Consider the following 26322-nt stretch of genomic DNA (forward strand, 5'->3'; position numbering starts at 1 on the left):
GGAATTGTGCGTGTGTGTATGATGGGAGGCAGAAATCTAATTTTGTGTTTTTCATGTACCTGTAGTTAGCCAATTGTCTCGATTTAAGATTCTCTGTTAAATTGTTTAATAGTCCATTTTTTTCCTAACATATTTGTAATATAACCTCTGTCATATATAAAGTTGTTAGACCCTTTTGTTTATCTCACTGGTGTATTTATTTATTTTTTATACTATGCTGTGCTGCTTTAATTCTGTAGCGTTTTACTAAACCAACATTTGGCACGCCAAGTCTTTTCTCTGTTTTTCCTCAAAATTACATTGACTGTTTCAGGCTAATTGTTTTTCAAAATTAATTTTAAGACTGATTTTTAAAGTATCATGAAAAACCCTATTGAGATTTTGATTAGAATTTCATTGAATGTGTACATGAATTTAGAGAAAACTGCCGTCTTTGTATAATTGAATTTTCCATCCATGAACATGATATACCTCCCCATTTAGGTAGGTCTTTTGTGTGTGTAAAATAAGTTTTAAAATTCTCTCCAAAAAGGTTTTGCATATCTTTCATTAGATTAATTTCTAGTTATCTTATCACTGTTTTTCTTTGCTGTTGTAAATTGTATCTTTTTGGAAATTAAATCTTCAGATTGCAAGATAGCTTGTAAAGAAGTGATACTAATTTTTATGTATAGATCTAGCAACTTTACTGAATTGTTCACGTTTATTAATTGTAAAAAGTTTGTCTTTAGTCTTTTTGGTTTTTTTTCTTTTCTTTTTTCTTTTTTTTTTTTTTGAGACAGGGTCTCGTTCTGTCACCCAAGCTGGAGTGCAGTGGCATGATCATAGCTCACTGCAGCCTCCAGCTTCTGGGCTTAAGTGATCCTCCCCCCTCAGCCTCCTGAGTAGCTGGGACTACAGGCATGCACCACCACATCTGACTAATTTAAAAAATTTCTGTGGAGAAGGGGTCTTGCCTTGTTGCCCAGGCTGATCTTGAACTCCTGGGCTCAAGCAATCCTCCACCTCAGCCTTCCAAAGTGCTGAAATTACAGGTGGGATCCACTGCTCCCAACCTTAGATATGCTAGTTTAAAAATGTAGCAAACTATATCATTTGTGATTATGCCATTTTTGGTTTTTTATTTCCAATTCTTATGCCTTCTGTTTCTTTAGTTATCTTGTTCTGGGATATCTATTACCAGGTGGAATAGAAGTGGGTGGTGATTGTGGCAAACTTGTCATGTCCTTGGTTTTAAAGTGATATTTTCTAAAATGTCACCTTTGGCCAGGTATGGTTACTCATGCCTGTAATCCCAACACTTTGGGAAACTGAGGCAGGAGGCTCGCTTGAGCCCAGGAGTTTGAGACCAGCTGGGCAACATAGTGACATGCTATCTCTACAAAAAATTAAGAATTAGCTGTCTGTGGTAGCACTTGCCTGTAGTCCTAGCTACTCAGTAGGATGAGGCGGGAGGATTGCTTCAGCCCAGGAGGTTGAGGCTGCAGTGCACTGTGATTGTGCCACTGCACTCTAGCGTAGGCAACAGAGCGAGACCCTGCCTCAAAACAACAAACATACAAACAAAAAAACCCCAAAACCAAAAAACTACCTCCCCCCCGACCAAAAAAAAAACCCAAAATAAATAAGAGAAACTGTCACCTTTAAATATTATGTTTGCTGGAGAATTTTAGTAGATAGTATCTATCATATTGAAGACATTCTCCTCTAGTCTTCATTTACTGAGAGTTTTTAAACATTATTTGGTATTGAACATTATTTATACTTTCAGCTGCCTTCAAAAAGATGCAATCAGATTTTAACAAAGAAGAATGTAACATTTCTATATTTTATAAATTTTTTTTGATTGCAGGTACTTATTGAGAGTGAGCAGATGAGAAAAGAAGCTGGTGATTCAGGTCCACTCACTGAATTGGAACACTGGAAACGCATGTCAGCCAAGTTCAACTATATCATTGAGCAGATTAAAGGGCCAAGTTGTAAGGCTGTCATAAATGTGCTAAATGTTGCACACTCCAAACTGCTAAAGGTAAAAGGCTTTTTATTTAAAGTTTGGTATACTTCAGAACAAGCAACTAGAAAATTATCCTATTGAACTACTTCTTAGTATAATATACTGGAATCGTGTTTAGAAGTGTTAGCCTTTGAGTAAGGCTTTTACATATATCACAATTATTTCCAGAAGAGGAAATGAAGATTTATTTCTCAGGATTTCACAGACCAGTTTTGACCATACTACTATGGGGTGATTTTTAGGAAAGTGATCATCTTTTATTTTTAAATTGTTTTTGAAATTGTAAATCAATGAATAAATCAATATAGGCTCATTGAGGTAAACAACTGCATATAGAGTCAAAAGTAAAATACATCTCATCCCCATGATTCTGCCTCCTTTCCTAGAGGTCATCTTTATTTACAGTTTGGCTTGATTCTAGATCCTTTTCTTTTCTTTCTTTTTGAAACAGGGTCTCGTTCTGTCACTCGGGTGGGGTGCAATGGTGTGTTCACGGCTCACTGCAGCCTCCACCTCCCAGGCTCAAGCGATTATCTTGCCTCAGCCTCCTGAGTAGCTGGGACTAACAGGCATGCGCCACCACCGCGCCCGGCTAATTTTTGTATTTGTTTTAGAGATGGGGTTTCACCAAGTTGCTCTGGGTGGTCTCAAACTCCTGAGCTCAAGTGATCCGCCCACCTCAGCCTCCCAAAGTGCTGGGATTACAGGCGTGAGCAACCGCACCTGGCTTCTTTTTCTTTCTTTCTTTAAATGTATTTCTTTCTTTGCACAGAAAAATAAACGAATACTTTTTTGGTAAAAGATTTAAGCAGTACGAATAAAACAAGTCTCTCTTAATCACATACCCTTAGCCCCACCACCCACAACTCTGTGTCCTGAATAGTAAGCACAGAAAGACAACTGCACTTTTCTATTTTATTTTTTCCTCAACATCTTCTGTGGTATGTATGTGTGAGTTTACTATGCACAAATGACATAGTTTAGTTTTGTGTTTCTAATTTTTAAATTAAATAAATGTCATAGCATAATATTTTTCAACTTCCCTTCCCCACCCCTGATAGTGTATCTTGGAGAGTTATGCCTGTTAGATCGAGCTTGAGCGGTATGGTTTTCCAAAAAAATGTTGTTGTTGTGCTTTTTTTTTTTTTTTTTTTAAGACAGAATCTTACTCTGTCACCCAGGCTGGAGTGCAAAGGCATGATCACGGCTCACTGCAGCCTCGTCCTTCCAGGCTTAAGCCATCCTCCCACCTCAGCCTCCTGAGTAGCTGGGACTACTGTCATATGCCACCATGCCCGACTAATTAAATAATTTTTTAAAAATGTTGTCCAGGCTAGTCTTGAAGTCCTGGGCTCAAGCGATTCTTCCACCTCAGCCTCCCAAAGTGCTGGGATTACAGGTGTAAGTCACTGTGCCTTGCCCAAAATGTTAATGTAGCCTGTTAGGTTTTATCTGATCATTTCCCTGTTTGTGGACCAATTTTCCCCTTTCTTTTTTTGCAAGTCTGAGTTATAATTCACATACTATTTATTTTATCCATTTAAAGTGAGCAATTCAGATATTTTTAGTGTATTCATAGTTGCACAAATATCACCACGATCCAATTTTAGAACATTTTCATCACCCCAAAGAGAAACTCTATATCCTTCAGCTCTCACCTTCCCATTTCCAACATTCCCCCTTCCCCCCAGCCCTCTGTCTAGATTTGCCTATTCTGGACATTTTATATAAATGGAATCGTAGATTCTTTGCCTTTCGTTACTGGTTTCTTTCACTTAGCATAATGTTTTCAAGTTTCGTCCATGTTGTAGCCTGTATCAGTATGTCATTCCTTTTTATGGCTGAATCATATTCTGTTGTATGAATATACCACATTTTGTTGATCAGTTTATGGACATTTGGGTTGTCCCCATTTTTTTGGCAATTATGCATAACGCTGCTGTGAACATTCATGTACTGTACAACTTTTTGTGTTGATATATATTGTCATTTGTCTTGGTTATTATACCTAGGAGTGGAATTTCTGGGTCACATGTTAACTCTATGCTTAACTTTTTAAGGAAAATGGTTCCTTTTCTATGTGTTTATAAATATTGCTGCAGTTGAAACTTTTATATGTCCATCCATATGCAAATATTTCCTTAGGTTGGACACTCCACAACTTTTCAGTACTAATTATCAGTTAAGTTATTATTATTATTATTTTTTTGCCAGGCATGGTGGCCTACATCTGTAGTGTGAGCTACTTGGGAGGCTGAGGCAAGAGGATTGCATGAACTCAAGAATTTTGAGCTGTAGTGCACTATGTTGATTGGCTGTCCACATTATGTTTGGCATCGATATAGTAGTGATGTCCCAGGAGTGGGGGGATGAGGGTGCCTAAGGAGGGGCGAACTGATCAGGGTCAGAAACAGAGCAGATCAAAACTCTTGTGCTGATCAATAGTGGGATCATGCCTATGCATAGCCACTGCACTCCAGGCTGGGCAATGTAGCGAGACCCTATCTCATTAAAAAAACTAAAAAAAAATTGTTGGGGGGCCAACCTGACATATGGAAAATGGCTTGTTTTATTTTGTTCTTTCCTTGTTAGTAGTGAAGTTGTTCTAGTTTTTGCATGCTTACTGGCTATTCATATTTCTTTTGTGAATTTTCTTTTTGTATCTTTCCCTTATTTAGAAAAATTCAGACATTGTTTTGTACTGATTTATAGGAGTTCTTTATTTTTTTTTTTTTGAGACAGGCTTCTCTTCGTCACTTAGGCTGGAGTGCAGTGGCGCTATCATGATTCACTGCATGCTCGACCTCCCGGGCTCAAGTGATCCTCCTGCCTCAGCCTCCTGAGTAGCTGAGACTACAGGCATGTGCCAATGCGCCTAACTAATTTTTAAACAATTTTTTTTATAGAGATAGGGTCTCACTGTGTTGCCCAGGCTGGTCTCAAACTCCTGGGCTCAAGGAATCCTCCTGCCTCACACTCCCAAAGTGTTGGGATTACAGACGTGAGCCACTGTGCCCGGCCACGTGGAGTCCTTTATATAATATGGATATTAATCACTTGTTATATTTGTTGGATGAAGTAATTCACCATGACTCCTGGGCATCTCTGCACATTTTCACTATATATGAAAAGAATGCAAGGCCCATACTGCTCTTTATCTGAATATCTCTCAGAGTTGTGTTTGCAGTGAGCAACCTTGAGGGGTCAGTTCACGTGTCCCCCAGACAAAGAGCAGAATTACTTACCGCTTACTGTAAAAAGGATAAATTCCCCTAAACTCAGTGTTCCTCACCTGTAACACAACCTACTGCAGGTGCAAGCATCAGTGTGTGGATATTTAGGGTCATGGGGGAACAAATGCAACATAATGCTCATGCCATTTGCTGTGATGTAATAAAATCCTTGTCTCTGAACCCAAATCTCATGTTTTCTCCCTTCATCCATAAAACAATAAAAGGCTAATGCATTAACTTCTAAGCAGGGTAAAATCCCAGACCCCCATATGGACTTTGACAATTACAATGCAAACTTTTTCCTAGTCTGTGGCTTGTATTTTTTAAAACTTCAACACTTGAAATCATTTTAGACTTATGGAAGAGTCAATCAGGATAGTACAGAGAGTTCCTGCCTGCTCTTCATCTAGCTTCCCCTAATGTTAACATCTTAAAACTATTGTACAATGATCAAAATGAAGGGGTAACATTGGTACGATACTATTATTGATGCTACACACAATTTATACTTCTCCAGGTTTTCCACTTATGTATTTTTATCTGTTCTGGGATCCAATCCAGGATCCTATTTACATTTGACTTTCATGTCTCTTTAGCCTCCTCCAATGGAACAGTTCCTTAGTCTGTAGTTGTACTTCATGAGCTTGATACTTTTGAATAGTAATGGTCAGTTATTTAGGAGAATGTCTCTCAATTTGGGTTTGTCTGATGGTTTCTCGTGAATACATTGAGGTTATGCATCTTTGGTAAGAATGCCAGAGTTGATGTGCTCTTCCCAGTACGACTTACCAGGGGGTACATTATATTGATGTGCCTTATTACTGTTTTAAAATTGATCATTTAGTTAGGGTGGAATTTGCCAGGTCTCTGTACTGTACATGTATCGTATTTTGTGGAAAATAACCTTAAACTACATGAATAGCTTTCATAGGTGGGTCTTGACTGCGGCCATCATTACTGTGGTATGCCAATGGTGGTTTTCTAGTTCCCTCATTCCTTCCACGTTTATTAATCAGAATTCTTATGTAAGAAAATGTCTCTTCTCTCACTGTAGTTATGTATTTGATTGTTTATTTTCATTAATATAGCCTCATGGGTATTTATTTCATGCTTCCGGTTATAATAGAATACTATCATTATTTAGTTTGTTGCTCAAATTGTTTCCTCTTTGGCCATCGGGAAATCTTTCAGGTTGGCTTGTGTGTTTCCTTCTGATTCCCTTACTCTGTTTGGACCACTTCTTTACTCTCTAACACTAGATAAATGCTTAAGGCTCATTTTGTATTTGTTCTGCCCTAGTCCTGGGATCAGCACTTCTCCAAGGATCCTGGGTTTATTTTATTGGAGAGTAGTATTTAGGAACCAAAATCTGGTTGCCAGATGTGCTTATTTGTTGCTTGTATTTTAATTTTTTTTAAATGGAATCATTTATAATGAATTTTTTTTATATTTAGATGAATTAATTTTTTCAGCCTTTTATTGCTTTTGTCTTTCATGTATTGTTTAAAAAGACCTTCTTAAGAAGAATAAATTGGTTGGGCGTGGTGGCTCACGCCTGTAATCCCAGCACTTTGGGAGGCCGAGGTGGGTGGATCACCTGAGGTCAGGAGTTCGAGACCAGCCTGGCTGGTATGGCAAAACCCCGTCTCTACTAAAAATACAAAAATTAGCCAGGAGTGGTGGTGCATGCCTGTAATCCCAGCTATTCGGGAGGCTGAGGAAGGAGAATCGCTTGAACCCGGGAGGTAGAGGTTGCAGTGAGCTGAGATCGTGCCACTGCACTCCAGCCTGTGCGTTGGGAGTGAGACTCCATCTCAAAAAAGAAAAAAAAAAGAAGAATAAATTAAGGTTAACCTAAATTTAAAATAGAATTACCCTTTTCTTCTATTTCTAGGGTTTTATTTCTTTATACTTTATTCTTCAGTTAACTTGGAATTTATTTGTGTGAATCATGTAAGATTTAATAATAATGATAATAATAGCAACTAACATTTATTGTGTGCTTACTATGTGCCAAGCATTGTGTTCAGTATCTTACCTATAACATTTCATTTAATCCTCACATCAGCTGGATCAGGTGGATCTTATTATTATCTTCCCCATTTTGTATATAGAACAGTGAGAGATTAAGTTTCTTGTTCAAGGTCACAGAGTTAATTGGAGGGGAAGCAGGATATAAGGTCATGCACTTATCTCTTGAGCTAGCATTCTTTTTCCCAAATGGCTGGCTAATTTTCTGAGCACTGTTTGTCATTTTCTTTTTTTCTTTCTTTCTTTTTTTTTTGAGACAAAATCTCACTCTGTTGCCCAAGCTGGAGTGCAGCGGTGCGATCTTGGCTCACTGCAACCTCCACCTCCCAGGTTCAAGCAATTCTCCTGCCTCAGCCTCCTGAGTAGCTGGGACTACAGGCACATGCCACCATACCCAGCTAATTTTTGTATGTTTAGTAGAGACAAGGTTTCACTATGTTGGCCAAGCTGGTCTTAAACTCCTGACCTCGTGATCTGCCTGCCTTGGCTGCCCAAAGTGCTGGGATTACTGGCATGAGCCACCGCGCTCGGCCACTGTTTGTCATTTTCTTGTAATCATCATAATTTTTGTACATCTACTCTTTGTTCTTCTTTTCCAGATTTGTCTTAACAATTCGTATGTTTTCATCCTTTGGTATACATTTTGAAATAAGTTTATACAGTTTTTTTCTCCAAAATACCAAATTTTGAGAGTTTTACATATTTTTGAAATGTATGTAAATGGAGTCATATCATATATTCTGCAACCAACTTTTACTCAACATTATTTGTGAGAATTCATCATGTTAATGTGTGCATTATTATTCATTTACTACCTTTGTTTTTATTGCTGTATCATATTCTGTTGCATGAATGCACCACAATTTATTTATCTATTATCCCAGAATGGACATTTGGATTGTTTCTAGTTTGGGGTTATTGCAAGCAATGATTCAAAGGACATTCTTATTCATGTCTCCTGGTGCACATGTGTGAGAATTTCTCTAAGGCATATTCCTAGGAGAAAATTTATGAATTTGTGGATCAAAGGCATATACAATTTAAGCTCTTGGAGAGAGGTCTCTAATGATCTGCCATAGTGACCTTCAGACATTTTGTATTAAAAATATTAATCTGTAGTCTTTAGAAAGGATACAAAGCAAATGTGGTAGCAAATCTATGAATGACATTGAGGAGGGAGGGAAAGAAATATATTGGATGACAATGTAAAGATCCAAGAAGGTCTTTAGTGGTAAGAGTGGGGGTGCCATACTGATATCCCAACCTCGTTGTTGGATGGGTTTGTTGACAAACTGTTTGGCTCCCGTTGTTTTTTAAAATGGTTTTGTTCAGAGCATATTATTTCTGTTTTTGCTGAGTAGACCTCTCCATTTCATGCTCTCTTCATCTCTGACCAATTCTCAAGCAGGCACTTGATTTTATCATCCCTAGTATGTAAGAGTGGTCAGTTAATAATAACAGCTCACGCCTGTAATCCCAGCACATTGGGAGGCTGAGGCAGGAGAATGGCGTGAACCCGGGAGGCGGAGCTTGCAGTGAGCTGAGATCGCGCCACTGCACTCCAGCCTGAGTGACAGAGCAAGACTCCGTCTCAAAAAAAAAAAAAATAATAATAATAAGATAACATTTATTGAGAATAGGTTAAAAATCCTGAAAGAATTTGAAGGAGAGAAATTGATCAACTTTGGATAAAGACTTAACAGTTTTAGTTGAATCCATTGATAGAATGATATTACTGATGCAAGTCAACTTGATCCTAGGCTGCTTTATGAGAGGTATAGTTTCCAGAAAAAAGGAAAGTGATGTTTTGGCTTTTCTCAGCATTGACCAGATCACACTGAAGGCTTCCTTTCATTCCTGAGGCATATGTGTTTAGAGTGATGTTGTGTGTGTCCAAAGTAGAAAGGCCAAGAGGTTGAAGCTATTAAGACCATGTCCTTGGAACCAACCCAAAAGCTCATCAATGATAGACTGGATAAAGAAAATGTGGCACATATACACCATGGAGTACTATATGGCTATAAAAGGGAGTGAGATCATGTCCTTTACAGGGACATGGATGAAGCTGGAAGCCATCATCTTCAGCAAACTAACATAGGAACAGAAAACCGAACACCACATGTACTCACTCATAAGTGGGAGTTGAACAATGAGAACACATGGACACAGGGAGGGGAACATCACACACTGGAGCCTGTCGGGGGGTCAGCGGGGAAAGTGGAGGGAGAGCATTAGGACAAATAGCTAATGCATGCAGGGCTTAAAACCTAGATGAGGGTTTGATAGGGGCAGCAAACCACCATGGCACATGTATACTATGTAACAAACCTACACATTCTTCACTTATATCCTGGAACTTAAAGTAAAAAAAAAAAAAAAGACAATGTCTAATTAAATGACTAAAGGCACACAGAGTGCTCATCTTTGAATAAAAGTCTTAGTGATGATATGGTAAATGCCTTCAAACATTTGAAGGGATGCTGTGTGTTCACTAGGTTCCATTATGCAAAACTATACAGATGAGCAGAGATTACAGGAAGAACTTTCTCATAATCAGTTATTTAAGCAGGTACTATTTGATGACCACTTACAAGAAACTGTTGATTTCAGATTGACTTCACTTTGCTAGTAAGGTTTTGTTTTGAATAATGTTCTTTTTTTTTTTTTTTTTTTTTTTTTGAGACGAAGTCTCACTCTGTTGCCCAGGCTGGAGTGCAGTGGCGCCATCTCTGGCTCACTGCAAGCTCCGCCTCCCGGGTTCCCGCCATTCTCCTGCCTCAGCCTCTTGAGTAGCTGGGCCTACAGGCGCCAGCCACACGCCCAGCTAATTTTTTGTATTTTTAGTAGAGACGGGGTTTCACCGTGTTAGCTAGGATGGTCTCGATCTCCTGACCTTGTGATCCGCCCACCTTGGCCTCCCGAAGTGCTGGGATTACAGGCATGAGCCACCACGCCCTGCCATAATGTTCTGTTTTAATAACTTGACCCATTCTTGAAGACCCAGAGTAATATAATGTCACAAATAATTAATAATTAACCTGGAAAAGTCATTCCTGTTAGAAGCAGGTCCAGTTCAAGCCTACAGACAGGATTTTAATTATAAACAGAATGAGTCTTCAGTTTTAGTAAATCATTTAAGGTGCTTGTTGTAACTTTGTCTTAAGTATTATAAGAAAAACATATATTAATCACACTTAAATATCTACCATTTTAGTGTATGTATGATTAGGGAAGACTGAATTTCCTGAGTAAACTTCAGCACACTGATATATTTGGATGTTTCATAGAATTCTTATACCTTTTTTTCTTAGAATTGGCGTGATTTGGATGCAAGAATCACTGATACAGCAAATGAATCCAAAGATAATGTCAGATATTTGTATACTTTGGAAAAAGTGTGTCAACCTCTCTATAACCATGACCTAGTAAGTATGCTTTTAAAGTACAATTTTAAACTGAGTGCAGTGGCTCGCACCTGTGATTCTAGCTACTCAGAAGGCTGAGGTGGAAGGATCGCTTGAGCCCAGGAGTGCAAAGCTGCAGTGAGCTATGGTTGTGCCACTGCATTCCAGCTTGAGTGACAGAGCAAGAAGACCCCATCTATAAAAAAAAAAAAGTACAATTTAAGAAACTGACTTGTATAATTAATGCATTAAAAATCTTTAATATGTGTATATTGGGGAAAAACATCCTGCCAAAAGTTATTTAAAATATATATTTTCCTCTTATGTGTTTATGAAGAATGATAAACTATATTTAATATTTTAACCCATTTAAATATATAGTGAATCATTAGTATAGTATGTGCAAGACAAATATTAATATATTACTTACCCTTTGCTGCATAACAAATAACCTCAGAACTGAGTGGCTTAAAAACAATGAGCATTCATCATGTCAGAGTTTCTGTGGCTCAGGAATCCAAGCAAGGCATAGCTAAGAGCTTCTGCTTCAAGGTCTCTCATGAGGTTGCCCACAGGCTAAGTGGGGGAGGCTGACTGGGGAGAGTCTTCTTCTCAGTTCACTCATGTGGTTATTGGCAGGCCCCAGTCCCTAGCCACGTGGGCCTCTCCACCTGGCAACTTGCTTCCCTTGGAGTGAGTGATCCAAGAGTGAGCAAGAGAGTGAGAGAACACCCAAGTTGGAATCTACCTTCTTTTAATAACCTAATCTCTGAAGTGACAGCCCATCATTTCTGTTGTATTCTATTGGCTAGAAGCAAGTGAATCTGGTTCACTCTGGGTGGGTAGGGGAGTATACAAGGGTGTGAGTACTATGTGGGTGAGCATCACTGGGGCCATCTTTGGGGCTGCCTATCAAGGTAGATATTTCCCCATTTACAGATTAGGAAACCAAAACTCATCATGGTGTAGTGACTTTGCCAGCATCACTCAGCTAATCAGGGATGCAGGACAGAACCCATCTTCTAATTTCTAGCCTACTCTTCTCATAATATTTCCATAGAGATCCTTTAAAGAACATGTTAGCACTACCATTTGCTTTTATTTTTTAAAAGTTTATATTAACTTCAAATTTATAATCTGGTATTTCATAATATTTCATATAAAATATGAAAATTTAAAAAATCTGTGTCCTTTATTTAATAGAAGGAGAAGTCAAGGAAGCTAGTAGTTATTGAGAACTTAGAGCAGGATTTCCCCATTTTTCCTGGATATTACTTCTTTTGTAAATCATTTGTAGGCAGGAGGGCTGCCCAGACAGCTGCATTTTTAAAGATGTTCCCAGGCTTAAGAATCCTTGAACTTTTGTTATAGGCATTGTGCTACATGCTTTAAATATGTTTTCATTCTCTATGCACAATGACCCTCATTTCAAAGATTAGGAAACCGAGTTTGAACATTTCTATGATGATCCATGATGGGACCAAATTTGAATCTAGCTATCTCTAGCATTATGGGTTGTATTATTTTTCCACTTTACTATGTTGCTTCTTCAAGGTATTCTCTAAGTTGAAATGCTTCCTCTTCCCTTCCTCCCCCCACCCCACCACCCCAGGATGGAGTCTCTCTCTGTCACCCAGGCTGGAGTGCAGTGGTGCTATCTCTGCTCACTGCAACCTCCACCTCCCGGGTTCAAGCAATTCTCTTGATTCAGCCTCCTGAGTAGCTGGGATTACAGGTGCATGCCACCATGCCCGGCTAATTTTTGTATTTTTGGTAGAGACAAGGTTTCGCCATGTTGGCCAGGCTGCTCTCAAACTCCCGACCTCAAGTGATCCGCCCGCCTCCACCTCCCAAAGTGCTGGGATTACAGGCGTGACCCATTGTGCACGGCCCAGTGCTTTCAAATTAATTTAATTTGGTCTGATATCTGTGTTCAGTATTCTTCACTCTAATTTTTTAAGAAGTAGTCATATCTTCCATATAGGTGGCAGCACTGGCCACATGGTTTTGTTGACCAACCTTCTTGGGTCAATGTAGGTTTCATCCCAGAGGCAGGGAGAAGGAAAGAGGTTATGGCCTGTATCACTTAGATTTGGAGAAGAAGGAGGTGTAAAGGCAGTTCATAATCTTTCCAAGAGAGTGTTAGTAGTCAAGAAGTTTAATATGAAAGGGGAGGGAAAAATGTCAGTTGAGAGTCTTGGACAAGTGCATTTCTTACTGCCATGAGGAATCCATTATCCATCGGGGAGCACCATGAGAGGGGACAGGAAGACTTTAGAAGCAGAGTCTTTTAATTGAGTCCATAAAGAGATTGTAGATTTTATTTAAAACTTATTAGTGTTATTTGCAAAGAGATGACTTTTTAAACAATTACAGCTTTATTTTAGATTCGGGGGTACATGTGCAGGCTTGTTACATGGGTATATGACATGATGCTGAGGTTTGGGGTATGGATGCTGTCACCCAGGTAGTGAGTACAGTACACAATAGGAAGTTTTTCAGCTCACACCTCTCTCCCTTCCTCCCCACCAAGAATTATGACTTTGTTAAACTTCATTCTTCTCATTTTTACCCCTACTACTGGTAGCTGGACTTCTGTTGTGAACCTTTGTAAAATTTGTTTAATATAAGAACATTTATACTATTTCTTAGGTATTTCTGTGCATGTGACCCCAGGTAAAGAAAATCAAATTGTATATGGTGTTGGAGAAGTAAGGCCTTTGCTTGGCTTACTTGGCAGCTCAATGACTTAATTCCCCAACTTTACAATGTGAGCGATTAAAATTTCTGTCCAAGAAAAATTAAAATTATTACATGTCACAAGCATTTCAGATTGCTCACAAGATTTGAAGATGCAAATATGAAATACACATAATACCTAAAGCCTACTCCAGGGCTACCGCAAGTAGCTCTTGATGTGAAAAAATAATAGATGAAGTGAATATGGCACAATGTTCACGTTTGTCAAATCTAGTGATGGGAGTAGGTGGTCATTATATTTTTCTCTGTACTTTTCTATATATTTAAAGCTTTTTATTATAAAAAGTAAACTTGAAAGAAAGAATACTCTTCATTGCTATCAAGACTCCAAATTTTAAGGTATACTGATTTCAACTTCTTGATTCAAAAGACTTGTTTTAATTCATATAATTTAAAAATCATTTAGTTCTGATGTTTTTTTTCATCCTAGTAATTTTAAAAAGCTTTGTTCAATTACTCTAACCATGGATGTGCCTTATTATTGTTATTTTGTTGTTGTTGAGCTTTTTATATTCTCTGATGTAGGAAGGTTTCAAGCATTACCTTTTGAAATGACAGAAGTACTAATAGCATTGAGTCATATAATTGCTTCCCACTCATACACCCACTATATCTGTACTTTCAACAATTCCTTTTTCCCCCTCATTTTCTTTATTCTGATTAAAAGTAACCAGCAATTGCTGTTTAGTTTATAACTGTCATTTGGGTAGGAAAAGTGCAGGGGATTCATGCTTCCATTTCTGGTTCATAAGTTTTATGTATGTTTCATTTTTTTAATCACCCTGGTATTGTGCTTTAGGCATATCTTACTATTATATGTTTGACATATGAGATATCTGAGCACTGTATATAGATGGACAAGAACAGTGCACTCAAGGAGCTACTATTGTAAATAATGATATTTAAAGTTCAGATGAAGGACGTTTTCCTGAAGGACCCATTTGATGCCATCCCTGAGCCCTCTTTATTGGAGTTTAGTGGTACTTTGTAGACATGACTTAGCAAGGGTGGAAGGGACTCCTTCTAGGCATATTTTTATTAGGATCTTTTTGATCTACAGATACCATATATAATATGAATTCTGACATAGAAGGTTAACTATAAAGTAATGGTGTTAATTTCCATAAGCCACATAAAACTGATTTAATTATTCCATAGTTACACCCCACACCTAGGACATACCATACAGTAATCGGTAGTTGTTTTTCTTGGCTGTATTTCTTCCATCACCATTAAAAAAACATTTTATGTATTTTATCTTGTCTTATCAATTAAAAGGAAAGTTCCTTGAAGGGAGGGATGCCATTGGCTTTGTCTGTTCTCCTGTAGTGATTTGCATCATGGTTAGAAGCAGGGTCTCAAAATCTCCACTATGTAACTTACAGCTGTTGGATCTTAGGCAAGGGACTTAACTTCTCTACCTCTCTGTTTTCTCATTTGCAAAATGGGAATAATGATAATGCTTTATTTTATAGATTCTAAGACATTTTTTTCACATTTTAATATCCCTGAACTCAGGACATACTTTAGTCAGTTAGGTTTTGTGAATCATTGTGGATGTGACTTGATACTACCTTAAATTATTAGTTCTCTCCTTGAGGGTGTTTTTTTTGTTTTGTTTTGTTTTTGATTTTGGTGCCATTCGTATGAATTCAGACTGCAGTTGAGTACCTGTGCATACATTCTCAAAGAAGTTTGGTTTCTTTCCTCCTCCTGGTAGCATGTACATTTTGTTTCTCTCTTTTTCTCCATGGTTGGTTTATTTCATGTTTACCTTAACAGGGAGGACCCACTGGTGGCCTAGTATTATGTAGGAGTTAGATTCCTCATCTTGGGTGTCTTTTTTCTTTCTCAATAGCACAGAAAATAATGGTGCAATCTTACAATCCGTGATGTTTTATATCTGATGTAATCAAACCTACCTTCAAGGGTTGTTGTCAGCATATCTTAGAATAATATGCTAACGCTCTTAGCCTAGTGCCTGGAATATAGTAAGCATTCAGTTTATGTTCAGGATTGTTTTACATCCTTGTTGTACTTGTTCTGCTTTGTTCTACCTTGTTCTACTTGTTTTACTTGTTTGTGTTTATCTTTTCCACTCTGCTGTGAGCTACTCATGAATAGGTTTGGATTTCTCCCAATATCTTCAGAGCCTAATGGCACTTGGTAGGATTGCTAAAACGCGAACTGAGTTGCATAAAAGAAAACGAATGCTAGTCTGATTTCTATTTTAGCTGGGCTTATGACCATAAGAAAGTCACTTTACCCCTCAAGGTATCAGTTTCTTCACCTTTAAAAAGAGCAGAATGAACTATTAACCTTAAAATGGCTCTCACCTCTAAAATTTAATTTTAGATAAACTTTTAAGTTCAGATTTACAGAAAAGTTGCAATGATAGCACAGAATTCTCTTTACCCAGTTTCTCCTGTTAACATCCTGTATTACCTTAGTTTGTTTGTCAAAACTAATGTCCTATTATCTGTTCCAGGGTCTAGTCTAGAATACTGCATTGCATTTAGTAAAATTTGACTTGAAGCTAAAAATGCTATACTATTTTGTGTACCTTTAGAGTTTTGAGTATTATAGAATATTGGTTATTAAAACTATACGTATATGATGGAATTCACTTAATTTGTTTCAATGTTAGGTTTCCATGGCACATGGAATACAAAATTTGATTAATGCCATCAGAATGATTCACGGTGTGTCAAGGTATTATAATACCTCAGAGAGAATGACCTCATTGTTTATCAAGGTAAGTTTCTATGGGAGGAAATTACATGTCATCCTGTGAAAAAGTTAGCAAATCTTTCCTTCTGAGCCCTAGGAAGGGAATTTGGAAGGCTAAGTGCCTCTCAGAGTTTTAATACTTCCAGTGGACAAGAAGAGAAAGGTGTTGACTGGACTCAGTTGTACTTAATTGAAGGGAGTAATTGGTACTTTTCTGTTTATCAGATGTAAGCCCCAATACTTAAAGAAAATGTGCCTGGTGGTTTTTTAATTTATTCATTTCAAATAGTTTTGATTCTACCCAAGAGATAGGAGTGTGTCTACTATTAACAGTGCTTCTTTAGCTACTCCCATCAACACTATAGTTTGTGTAAAATTTTCCTGTGTAGCACCACATGGTTAATTATTTAAAATAATTTTAAAAAAATGATTAAACAATATATATTTAAATTTGCTAGCCAATGTCATTCTTTTTTTTATTATACATTAAGTTTTAGGGTACATGTGCACAATGTGCAGGTTAGTTACATATGTATACATGTGCCATGTTGGTGTGCTGCACCCATTAACTCGTCATTTAACATTAGGGATATCTCCTAATGCTATCCCTCCCACCTCCCTCCACCCCATGACAGGCCCCAGTGTGTGATGTTCCCCTTCCTGTGTCCATGTGTTCTCATTGTTCAATTCCCACCTATAAGTGAGAACATGCGGTGTTTGTTTTTTTGTCCTTGCGATAGTTTGCTGAGAATGATGGTTTCCAGCTTCATCCATGTCCCTACAAAGGACATGAACTCATCATTTTTTATGGCTGCATAGTATTCCATGGTGTGTATGTGTCACATTTTCTTAATCCCGTCTATCATTGTTGGACATTTGGCTTGGTTCCAAGTCTTTGCTATTGTGAATAGTGCCGCAATAAACATACGTGTGCATGTGTCTTTATAGCAGCATGATTTATAATCCTTTGGGTATATACCAAGTAATGGGATGGCTGGGTCAAATGGTATTTCTAGTTCTAGATCCCTGAGGAATCGCCACACTGACTTCCACAATGGTTGAACTAGTTTACAGTCCCACCAACAGTGTAAAAGTGTTCCTATTTCTCCACATCCTCTCCAGCACCTGTTGTTTCCTGACTTTTTAATGATCGCCATTCTAACTGGTGTGAGATGGTATCTCATTGTGGTTTTGATTTGCATTTCTCTGATGGCCAGTGATGATGAGCATTTTTTCATGTATCTTTTGGCTGCATAAATGTCGTCTTTTGAGAAGTGTCTGTTCATATCCTTTGCCCACTTTTTGATGGGGTTGTTTGTTTTTTTCTTGTAAATTTGTTGGAGTTCATTGTAGATTCTGGATATTAGCCCTTTGTCAGATGAGTAGATTGCAAAAATTTTCTCCCATTCTGTAGGTTGCCTGTTCACTCTGATGGTAGTTTCTTTTGCTGTGCAGAAGCTCTTTAGTTCAATTAGATCCCATTTGTCAATTTTGGCTTTTGTTGCCATTGCTTTTGGTGTTTTAGACATGAAGTCCTTGCCCATACCTATGTCCTGAATGGTATTGCCTAGGTTTTCTTCTAGGGTTTTTATGGTTTTAGGTCTAACATTTAAGTCTTTAATCCATCTTGAATTAATTTTTGTATAAGGTGTAAGGAAGGGATCCAGTTTCAGCTTTCTACTTATGGCTAGCCAGTTTTCCCAGTGCCATTTATTAAATAGGGAATCGTTTCCCCATTTCTTGTTTTTGTCAGGTTTGTCAAAGATCAGATGGTTGTAGATATGCGGCATTATTTCTGAGGGCTCTGTTCTGTTCCATTGGTCTATATCTCTGTTTTGGTACCAGTACATGCTGTTTTGGTTACTGTAGCCTTGTAGTATAGTTTGAAGTCAGGTAGCGTGATGCCTCTAGCTTTGTTCTTTTGGCTTAGAATTGACTTGGCAATGCGGGCTCTTTTTTGGTTCCATATGAACTTTAAAGTAGTTTTTTCCAATTCTATGAAGAAAGTCATTGGTAGCTTGATGGGGATGGCATTGAATCTATAAATTACCTTGGGCAGTATGGCCATTTTCACGATATTGATTCTTCCTGCCCATGAGCATGGAATGTTCTTCCATTTGTTTATATCTTCTTTTATTTCATTGAGCAGTGGTTTGTAGTTCTCCTTGAAGAGGTCCTTCACATCACTTGTAAGTTGGATTCCTAGGTATTTTATTCTCTTTGAAGCAATTGTGAATGGGAGTTCACTCATGATTTGGCTCTCTGTTTGTCTGTTATTGGTGTATAAGAATGTTTGTGATTTTTGCACATTGATTTTGTATCCTGAGACTTCGCTGAAGTTGCTTATCAGCTTAAGGAGATTTGGGGCTGAGACGATGGGGTTTTCTAGATATACAATCATGTCATCTGCAAACAGGGACAATTTGACTTCCTCTTTTCCTAATTGAATGCCCTTTATTTCCTTCTCCTGCCCGATTGCCCTGGCCAGAACTTCCAACACTATGTTGAATAGGAGTGGTGAGAGAGGGCACCCCTGTCTTGTGCCAGTTTTCAAAGGGAATGCTTCCAGTTTTTGCCCATTCAGTATGATATTGGCTGTGGGTTTTTCATAAATAGCTCTTATTATTTTGAGATACGTCCCATCAATACCTAATTTATTGAGAGTTTTTATCATGAAGGGTTGTTGAATTTTGTCAAAGGCCTTTTCTGCATCTATTGAGATAATCATGTGGTTTTTGTCTTTGGTTCTGTTTATATGCTGGATTATGTTTATTGATTTGTGTGTGTTGAACCAGCCTTGCATCCCAGGGATGAAGCCCACTTGATCATGGTGGATAAGCTTTTTGATGTGCTGCTGGATTCAGTTTGCCAGTATTTTATTGAGGATTTTTGCATCGATGTTCATCAGGGATATTGGTCTTATTAAAATAATTTGAAAAATTACTCAAGCAACACATGAGACCAGGCATGGTGGTTCAGGCTGTAATCCCAGCGCTTTGGGAGGCTGAGGTGGGAGGATCGCTGGAGCTCACGAGTTTGAGACCAACCTGGGCAACATAGACCTTGGCTCTACAAAAAAAAATTTTTTTAAGTTAGCTGGGCATGGTGGTGTGTGCCTGTAGTCCTAGCTATTCCAGAGGCTGAGGCAGGAGGATCCCTTGAGCCTGGGAGTTCAAGAATGCAGTAAGCTGTGATAACACCATGGCACTCCAGCCTAGGCAAGAGAGAAAGACCCTGTCTCAAAAAACAAACAAACAAACAAAAAAACCACCACCAACAAAAAAAGCACATGAATAGAATTTATTTGTAAATTATTCAAGCATAACGAAATATATAAAGTCATAGTCACATTTTAAGTTTTTTTAAAAAGCAAAGTATAAGCTTAATCAGTATGTCCTAAATATGACAAGACTCTCAGAATCCTTCCTCTTACCTGTCTCTCTCATTCTTGCCATATATATCCCACATTGAGATCATTTTTAGTTCTGACAACGATTCTTTGCTTGGCTTCTGAATCTTCTGGTAGGCCCACCTGTGCACTTTCTAGTGAAATCTAGTTTGAGCAAAGAACCCTGCTAAGTCAGTTTAGCAAGAACCCCCCATTCTCGATATCTGATGACTCTAGATATCTGATCAGGTTTTCATTCTCCCCAACCCCCCAGGTGTTGTCTGATCACTTTGGCCTGTCTTCAGCAAGAATCCTGTTAGGTCAGTTTAACCAAAATCCCCCTTACCTCTGATGTTTCCTCTTAATAATTTTCCACCCACTGATTCCCATCCTGCCCCTTGGCTGTACATTCCTGCTTGCCCACGCTATGTTCAGAGTTGAGCCCAATCTCTCTTTCCTGCTACAAGATCCCATTGCAGTGGTCCCTATACCTATCACAATGGTCCTGAATAAAGTCTCTTGCTTTTCAAGTATCACTGAATAATTTTTTAACAGTTCCATATTATTCTTAACATTTTTTTCAACATTGTGAATCAACAAGTATTCAGACTAAAAGCCAAGTATTGCTAATTTATTTATCACCACTGTTTTGTGATTCCCACATCTTTTTCCTTCTTGGATTCATTATTTCTTTTGCTGAAAAAATTCTTTCAGAGAGGTTTCAGGGTGGTGAACTTCCTGGATTTCTACATGTCTGAAAATCACTTTCATTTTATCTGATCACTCAAATGCTAGTGTGATTTGGATTTTAAATTCCACATCATTGTCTCCTGGGAAGTTGAAGATATTGCTCAATCATTGTCTAGTATTCAATATTGTTGAGGAGAAGCTTGATGCTAATCTGATTCTTGTTTCCTTTGTAGGTAACTGGTTTTATTCTCCCAGGAAGCTTTTAGGATTTTTTTTCTTTATCTTTGAATTTCTAAAATCTCAAACTTTTTTTTTTACATTTATCTTGTTCTACACTTGCTGAGTTGTCTCAATCCAAAGACTTTCCTTTCTCTTTATTCCTGGGAAACAGTCCTCTTTTGCCTGGGATTATTCCTAGCTCACTGATATGGTTTGGATATTTGTCCCCTCCAAATCTCATGTTGAAATGTGATCCTCAGTGTTGGAGATGGGGCCTGGCAGGAGGTGTCTGGGCCATGGGGGTGGATCCCTCATGAATGGTTTGGTGCCCTCCTTGTGGTAATGAGTTCATGCAACAGCTGATTGTTTAAAAGATCCTGGCATCTCTCTCTTGCTTGCTCTCATACGAGGCCAGTTCCCACTTTGCTTTCTACCATAACTGTAAGCTTCCTGGGGCCGTCATCAGAAGCAGATGCTGGTGCTATGCTTTGTGTATAGCCTACAAAGCTGTGAGCCAAATAAACCTCTTTTCTCTATAAATTACCCATTCTCAGGTATTCCTTGATAGCAATGTAAATGGACTAACACACCTACCCATTCAATTTATTCTCTCCCCTTGCATCCAACTTCCATTTCTCTTAATTTTTTTCTTCCGTCTTTGCCCTTTTCTGGCTCACTCATTTGCTCTTCATTTTTTTTGGATTGTATTTTATTTATTTATTATTATTATTTTTAATTTTATTATTATTATACTTTAAGTTTTAGGGTACATGTGCACAATGTGCAGGTTTGTTACATATGTATACATGTGCCATGTTGGTGTGCTGCACCCATTAACTCATCATTTAGCATTAGGTATATCTCCTAATGCTATCCCTCCCTGCTCCCCCCACCCCACAACAGTCCCCGGAGTGTGATGTTCCCCTTCCTGTGTCCATGTGTTCTCATTGTTCAGTTCCCACCTATGAGTGTTGCTCTTCATTTTTGTACCAATTGATGGTCAGTTCATCAATAGAATTTCTTTTAAAATTCTGACAATGAAAATTCCAATTTCAAGTTCTCTAGTTTTTTTTAAATGCTATTATTATTATTTTTTATTTTTAGAGACAGGGTCTCATTCTGTTTCCCAGGCTGGCCTTGAACTCCTGGGCTCAAGTTACCCTCCCACCTTGGCCTCCCAAAGTACTGGGATTACAGGCATGAGCCACTGCACTTGGCCCATAGGTTTATTCTTTATCATATTTTTATGCTTGTGGTTTGAAATTTATATATAAATGTTATTTCTCTTTTTACATATAATTATTTCGTACCTATATTTATTTCAGGTAACAAATCAAATGGTAACAGCATGTAAAGCATATATTACTGATGGAGGATTAAACCATGTATGGGATCAGGAAACGCCAGTTGTACTAAAGAAAATTCAGGTTTGTAGAAGTACTTTTATTTTCATAAACTAAATCTTTTCCCATCCTGCCCAATTTTACTTTGTTTGTTCACAAAATATGTTAACTGAAAAAACTTCCTACAGAGTAGTGTTGAGAATATAAAAAGAATACAATTCTTATTATCTATTTCCCTTTATATTTAGTGCTTCTCTTAGGGTAAAATTTAATTCTCATCTCCTCCATGGCTGCCTGTGTTAGACTCCTGTGTGCCATTTCATACGCTCTGGCCCCTACATCTCATTCCAGCCTGTTACAGTTAAAATTTTTGCCTTTTTTTGCATTGGTTAGGATTACCGTGTATCCTTAAATAGACATGGTAGTAGTTGCCATCCTAATTTTGATCCTGGTTTAGAAGACAGTGTTTCTAACATTTCCCCCATTTAGTTGGATGCTTTTGTAAGATTTAAATATATCTTTGATCAGATTAGTTTAGTACCAAGAGATATTTTTTAAAGTTATGAATGGGATTTGGAAAATTTTCTTCTGCATATATTTATTGAGATGCTTATAGAATTTTGCTCCTCAGTCTGTTAATGTGATAGATGACATTTTTAGACTTTCTAAAATTAAACTGTCCTAACGTTTCTGGATAAACTCAACTTGGTCGTGGTGTAATTATCTTTTTAAAAAACACTCAAATTCAGTTTGCTACGGTTTTGTTTAGGATTTTTGGAAGCTGTACTGGTGAGAGAGAGAACCTGTAATTTTCCTTTCTTATGCTGACCTTGTCTGTGTTTTTGGCATCAATGTCTCAGAATAAATGGAGGGTGGGGGGAAGTATTTTCTATTTTCTGAAAAAGTTTGTATAAAATTAAAGTGACCTGTTCATTGAAAGTTTGAAAGAAATGGCCACAGCAGGAAGGCTCCATCTGGAAGTGGTTATTGGTCATCTCTGTGTGCAGGTTCCCTGGTCTTCGTAGTGCCAAGGTGTGTGGCTTGAACAGGGAGGTCAAGTTTGAAAAGTGGCCCAGTGCCCTCCACCCAGGATGGGAACCATTATTCCCGCAGGCCTGGTGCTGACTGCCATCCTGGCCAGGGCACTGCTATCACCCTTGCTCTGACCTCTGAACTGGAGGATAAGAAGAGGAAGAATTGCAGTTAGTGTTTCTCATGCTGAAAACAGTTGATCCCAAGGACTGGAAGAATCAGGATCATTATGCAGTTCTTGGACTTAGCCATGTAAGATACAAAGCTACACAGAGACAGATCAAAGCAGCTCATAAAGTAGTGGTTTTAGAACATCATGGAAAGCAGCCAGTGAACCAATAAAAGAAAGGGATAATGACTACTTCACTTGCATCACTAAAATTATAAAATGTATGACCCAGTGAAAAGAGGAGCATTTAACAGTGTAGATCATACATTTGGAAACTTAGTTCCTTCTAAAAGTGAAGCAAGGGACAGTTTCTTTGAAGTGTTTTTCCCACTATTCGAAAATAATTCCAGATGGTCCAAAAAAAGTTTCTAAACCTGGTGTTATGAATTCATCATTTTATTCCTTCTGGTATAGTTTTTATGCTTGGACAGAGTTTTCTTATTTAAATACAGAAGAAAAAAAAGCAGAATATTGTGACAAGAGAGGGATTGAAAAGAAGAACAGAGCAACAAGAGCTCAAAGAAAGAAAGAAGAAATGAATTGAAAACATTAGTTGATAATACACATACCTGTGATACAAGGATAAAAAAATTCAAAGAACAGAAAGCCAAGGCCAGGCATAGTGGCTCATGTCTGTGATTCTTGCACTTTGGGAGACCAAGACGGGTGGATCCCTTGAGCCCAGGAGTTCGAGACCAGCCTGGGCAACATGATGAAACCCTGTCTCTACAAAAAACTTAGCCAGGTGTGTTGGTGCGCACCTGTAGTCCCAGCAACTTGGGAGGCTGAGGTAGGATAATTGCTTGAGCCTGGGAGGCTGAGGCTGAGTGAGGTGAGCCGTGATCACACCACTGCACTCCAGCTTGGTTGAGAGCAAGACTCTGTTTCAACATTAAAAAAAGAAGAGAAAGCCGAGAAAGAAGCAAGATGGAAGAAGCAAGAGGCTAAAGAAAAACGAAGACAAGCTGAATTAGAAGCTGCTTGAATAGCTAAGGAGAAAGAAGAGGAAGTTAAACAATGAGCATTGTTGGCAAAGAAGGGAAAAGATATCCAGAAAAGAGTTGTTAAAAGGAAAAGACAAACCTTCAAATTTCAAGGAAGACCTGAAATCACTTTTTCTGACAATAAGTGGAGCAGCTTAAAAAGGTGGAAGAAGTGGAAAAACTTTGTGATAGGCTTCAACTAGCAAGTTTATATAGCACTTCAGTGAAATACCTCATCTACAAAAACACTAGGAATGGCTGCTCTTGTAAAAACGGAAGAAATAAATGAGCCAATTAGAACAGAGAAAGAGGAAGGGGAGGCTTGTGTGTGGCAAGCATCTAAGAATGCAGAGAAATCAACTGTCGAAGGTGGAAATGGCAGTAAAAATTGGTCAGAGGAGCATTGGTCTGCAGTTACTAATTAAAGCCATAGGCCCCTTTTCTGCATGAACAAATTCAATATGGGAAGTTATTACCAATTATCTGAACACACATTCTTTTTTTGGAGTCAAGAGAACTTTTTTGGCAAAGAAAATTGAGCCTCTAAAAACTTGACCCTCATAAAAAAAAAGATGACAAAAAGGGCTTTGGATAATCTTTAAAAGAACATGGAATAGTCTCTAAAGTACATGAAGTAGGCCTCCTTCAGATGTACCTGAAGATGAGGAAAAATAGAGGGAGCGGTGCCTGGCGGGACAAAAGAGGACCTCAAGAAACAATATAAGGAAGTTGTTGAGGTGGTAAAGGCAATGAAATGCCCAGGAGCAACTGCTGAATGCAAATGGAGCCGAGAAATGACTTATGGACAGTCTTTGTTGTGTATGCATTTAAGAACTAAAACTGATAATTGGAGATGCTAAGCACCTTTTCAAATGCCTGCTGGCTATTTGTATGTTTTTTTTTTTTTTTTGAGAAATGTCTTTTGAGGTCCTTTGTCCATTTTTTAAATATTTTTTTTTGAGATGGAGTCTTGCTCTGTTGCCCAGGCTGGAGTGCAGTGGCACAGTCTTGGCTCACTGCAACCTCTGCCTCCCAGGTTCAAGCGATTCTCCGGTTTCAGCCTCCTGAGTAGCTGGGATTACAGATGCCTGCCACCATGCCCAGGTAATTTTTGTATTTTCAGTAGAGACAAGGGTTTCACCATGTTGGCCAGGCTGGTCTTGAACTCCTGACCTCAAGTGATCCTCCTGCCTCAGCCTCCCAAAGTGTTGGGATCACAGGCATAAGCCACTGTGCCTGGCCTCATTTGCTCATTTTAAAATGAGGTTATTTATTTTCTTCCTATTGAGTTGTTTGAGTTCCTTATATATTTTGGGAATAAACCTCTATTAGATATATGGTTTGCAAATACTGTTTTCCAATCTAGAGGTTGTCTCTTCACTCTGTTTTCTTTTCTGTGCAAAAGCTTTATAGTTTGATACAATCTCATTTGTTATTTTTGTTTTTGTTGCCTGTACTTTTGGGGTGACATCCAAAAAATCATTGCCAAGTAGCTTTTCCCCAACATTTTCCTCTAGTAATTTTACAGTTTCAGGTCTTATCTTTACATCTTTAATCCACTTTAAGTTGACTTTTGTATGTCATGTGAAACGATGGTTCAATTTTATTGTTTTGCATGTGGATATCCAGTTTTCCTAAGACCATTTATTGAAGAGACTGCCCTTTCCTCATTGTGTGTTCTTGGCACCTTTGTCAAAGATCAGTTGACCATAATGCATGGATTTATTTCTGGGTTCTCCATTCTGTTTCATTGGTCTATGTGTCTGTTTTTATGCCAGTACTATGCTGTTTTGATTACTATAGCTTGGTAGTATATAAAAATATACTACAGTATAAAATCAGGCAGTGTGATGCCTCCAGCTTTGCAAATTAAAAACCACAATGAAATATCAGCTCACACTTGTTAGAATGCCTACTACAGAAAAAGACAAATGATAACAAGTGTTGGTGAGGATGTGCATGCTCTTGGTAGGAATGTAAATTAGTGTAGCCATTATGAAACATAGTATAGAGGTTCCCCCCAATATTAAAAATAGAACTACCATATGATCCAGCAATCTCATTTCTGGGTAAATATTTAAAGGAAATGATATAACTGTCTCAAAGAGATATCTGCATTCTTATATTCATTGCAACATTATTCACAATAGCCAAGATATGGAAACAACCTAAGTGCCTGTTGACAGATGAATGGATAAAGAAAATGGGGTATATAGGGTATGTATGTATATATGTGTGTGTTTGTATGTGTGTGTGTGTGTGTATGGATACATATATATAATGGAATATTATTCAGTCTTTACAAAGAAGGAAATATTGTCATTTT

At 38.1% G+C, this 26322-nt stretch overlaps 1 protein-coding gene and 1 pseudogene across 2 annotated transcripts in view; both read left to right on the forward strand.

The window, feature by feature from the left end:
• Positions 1-26322, forward strand: part of DNAH8 (dynein axonemal heavy chain 8) — a 322731-nt gene that overhangs the window by 24680 nt on the left and 271729 nt on the right. For both annotated transcript variants that reach the window (XM_063812416.1, XM_054686792.1), the window contains 4 exons: positions 1853-2029; positions 10590-10703; positions 16090-16197; positions 21795-21896. In XM_063812416.1, coding sequence (XP_063668486.1) covers positions 1853-2029; positions 10590-10703; positions 16090-16197; positions 21795-21896 — 501 coding nt within the window. The remainder of the gene's footprint in view (positions 1-1852; positions 2030-10589; positions 10704-16089; positions 16198-21794; positions 21897-26322) is intronic.
• LOC104006825 (dnaJ homolog subfamily C member 2-like) lies at positions 22763-24794 on the forward strand (annotated as a pseudogene).

Source organism: Pan troglodytes, chromosome 5 (assembly GCF_028858775.2).
Source record: "Pan troglodytes isolate AG18354 chromosome 5, NHGRI_mPanTro3-v2.0_pri, whole genome shotgun sequence".
Taxonomy (NCBI): Eukaryota; Metazoa; Chordata; class Mammalia; order Primates; family Hominidae; genus Pan; species Pan troglodytes.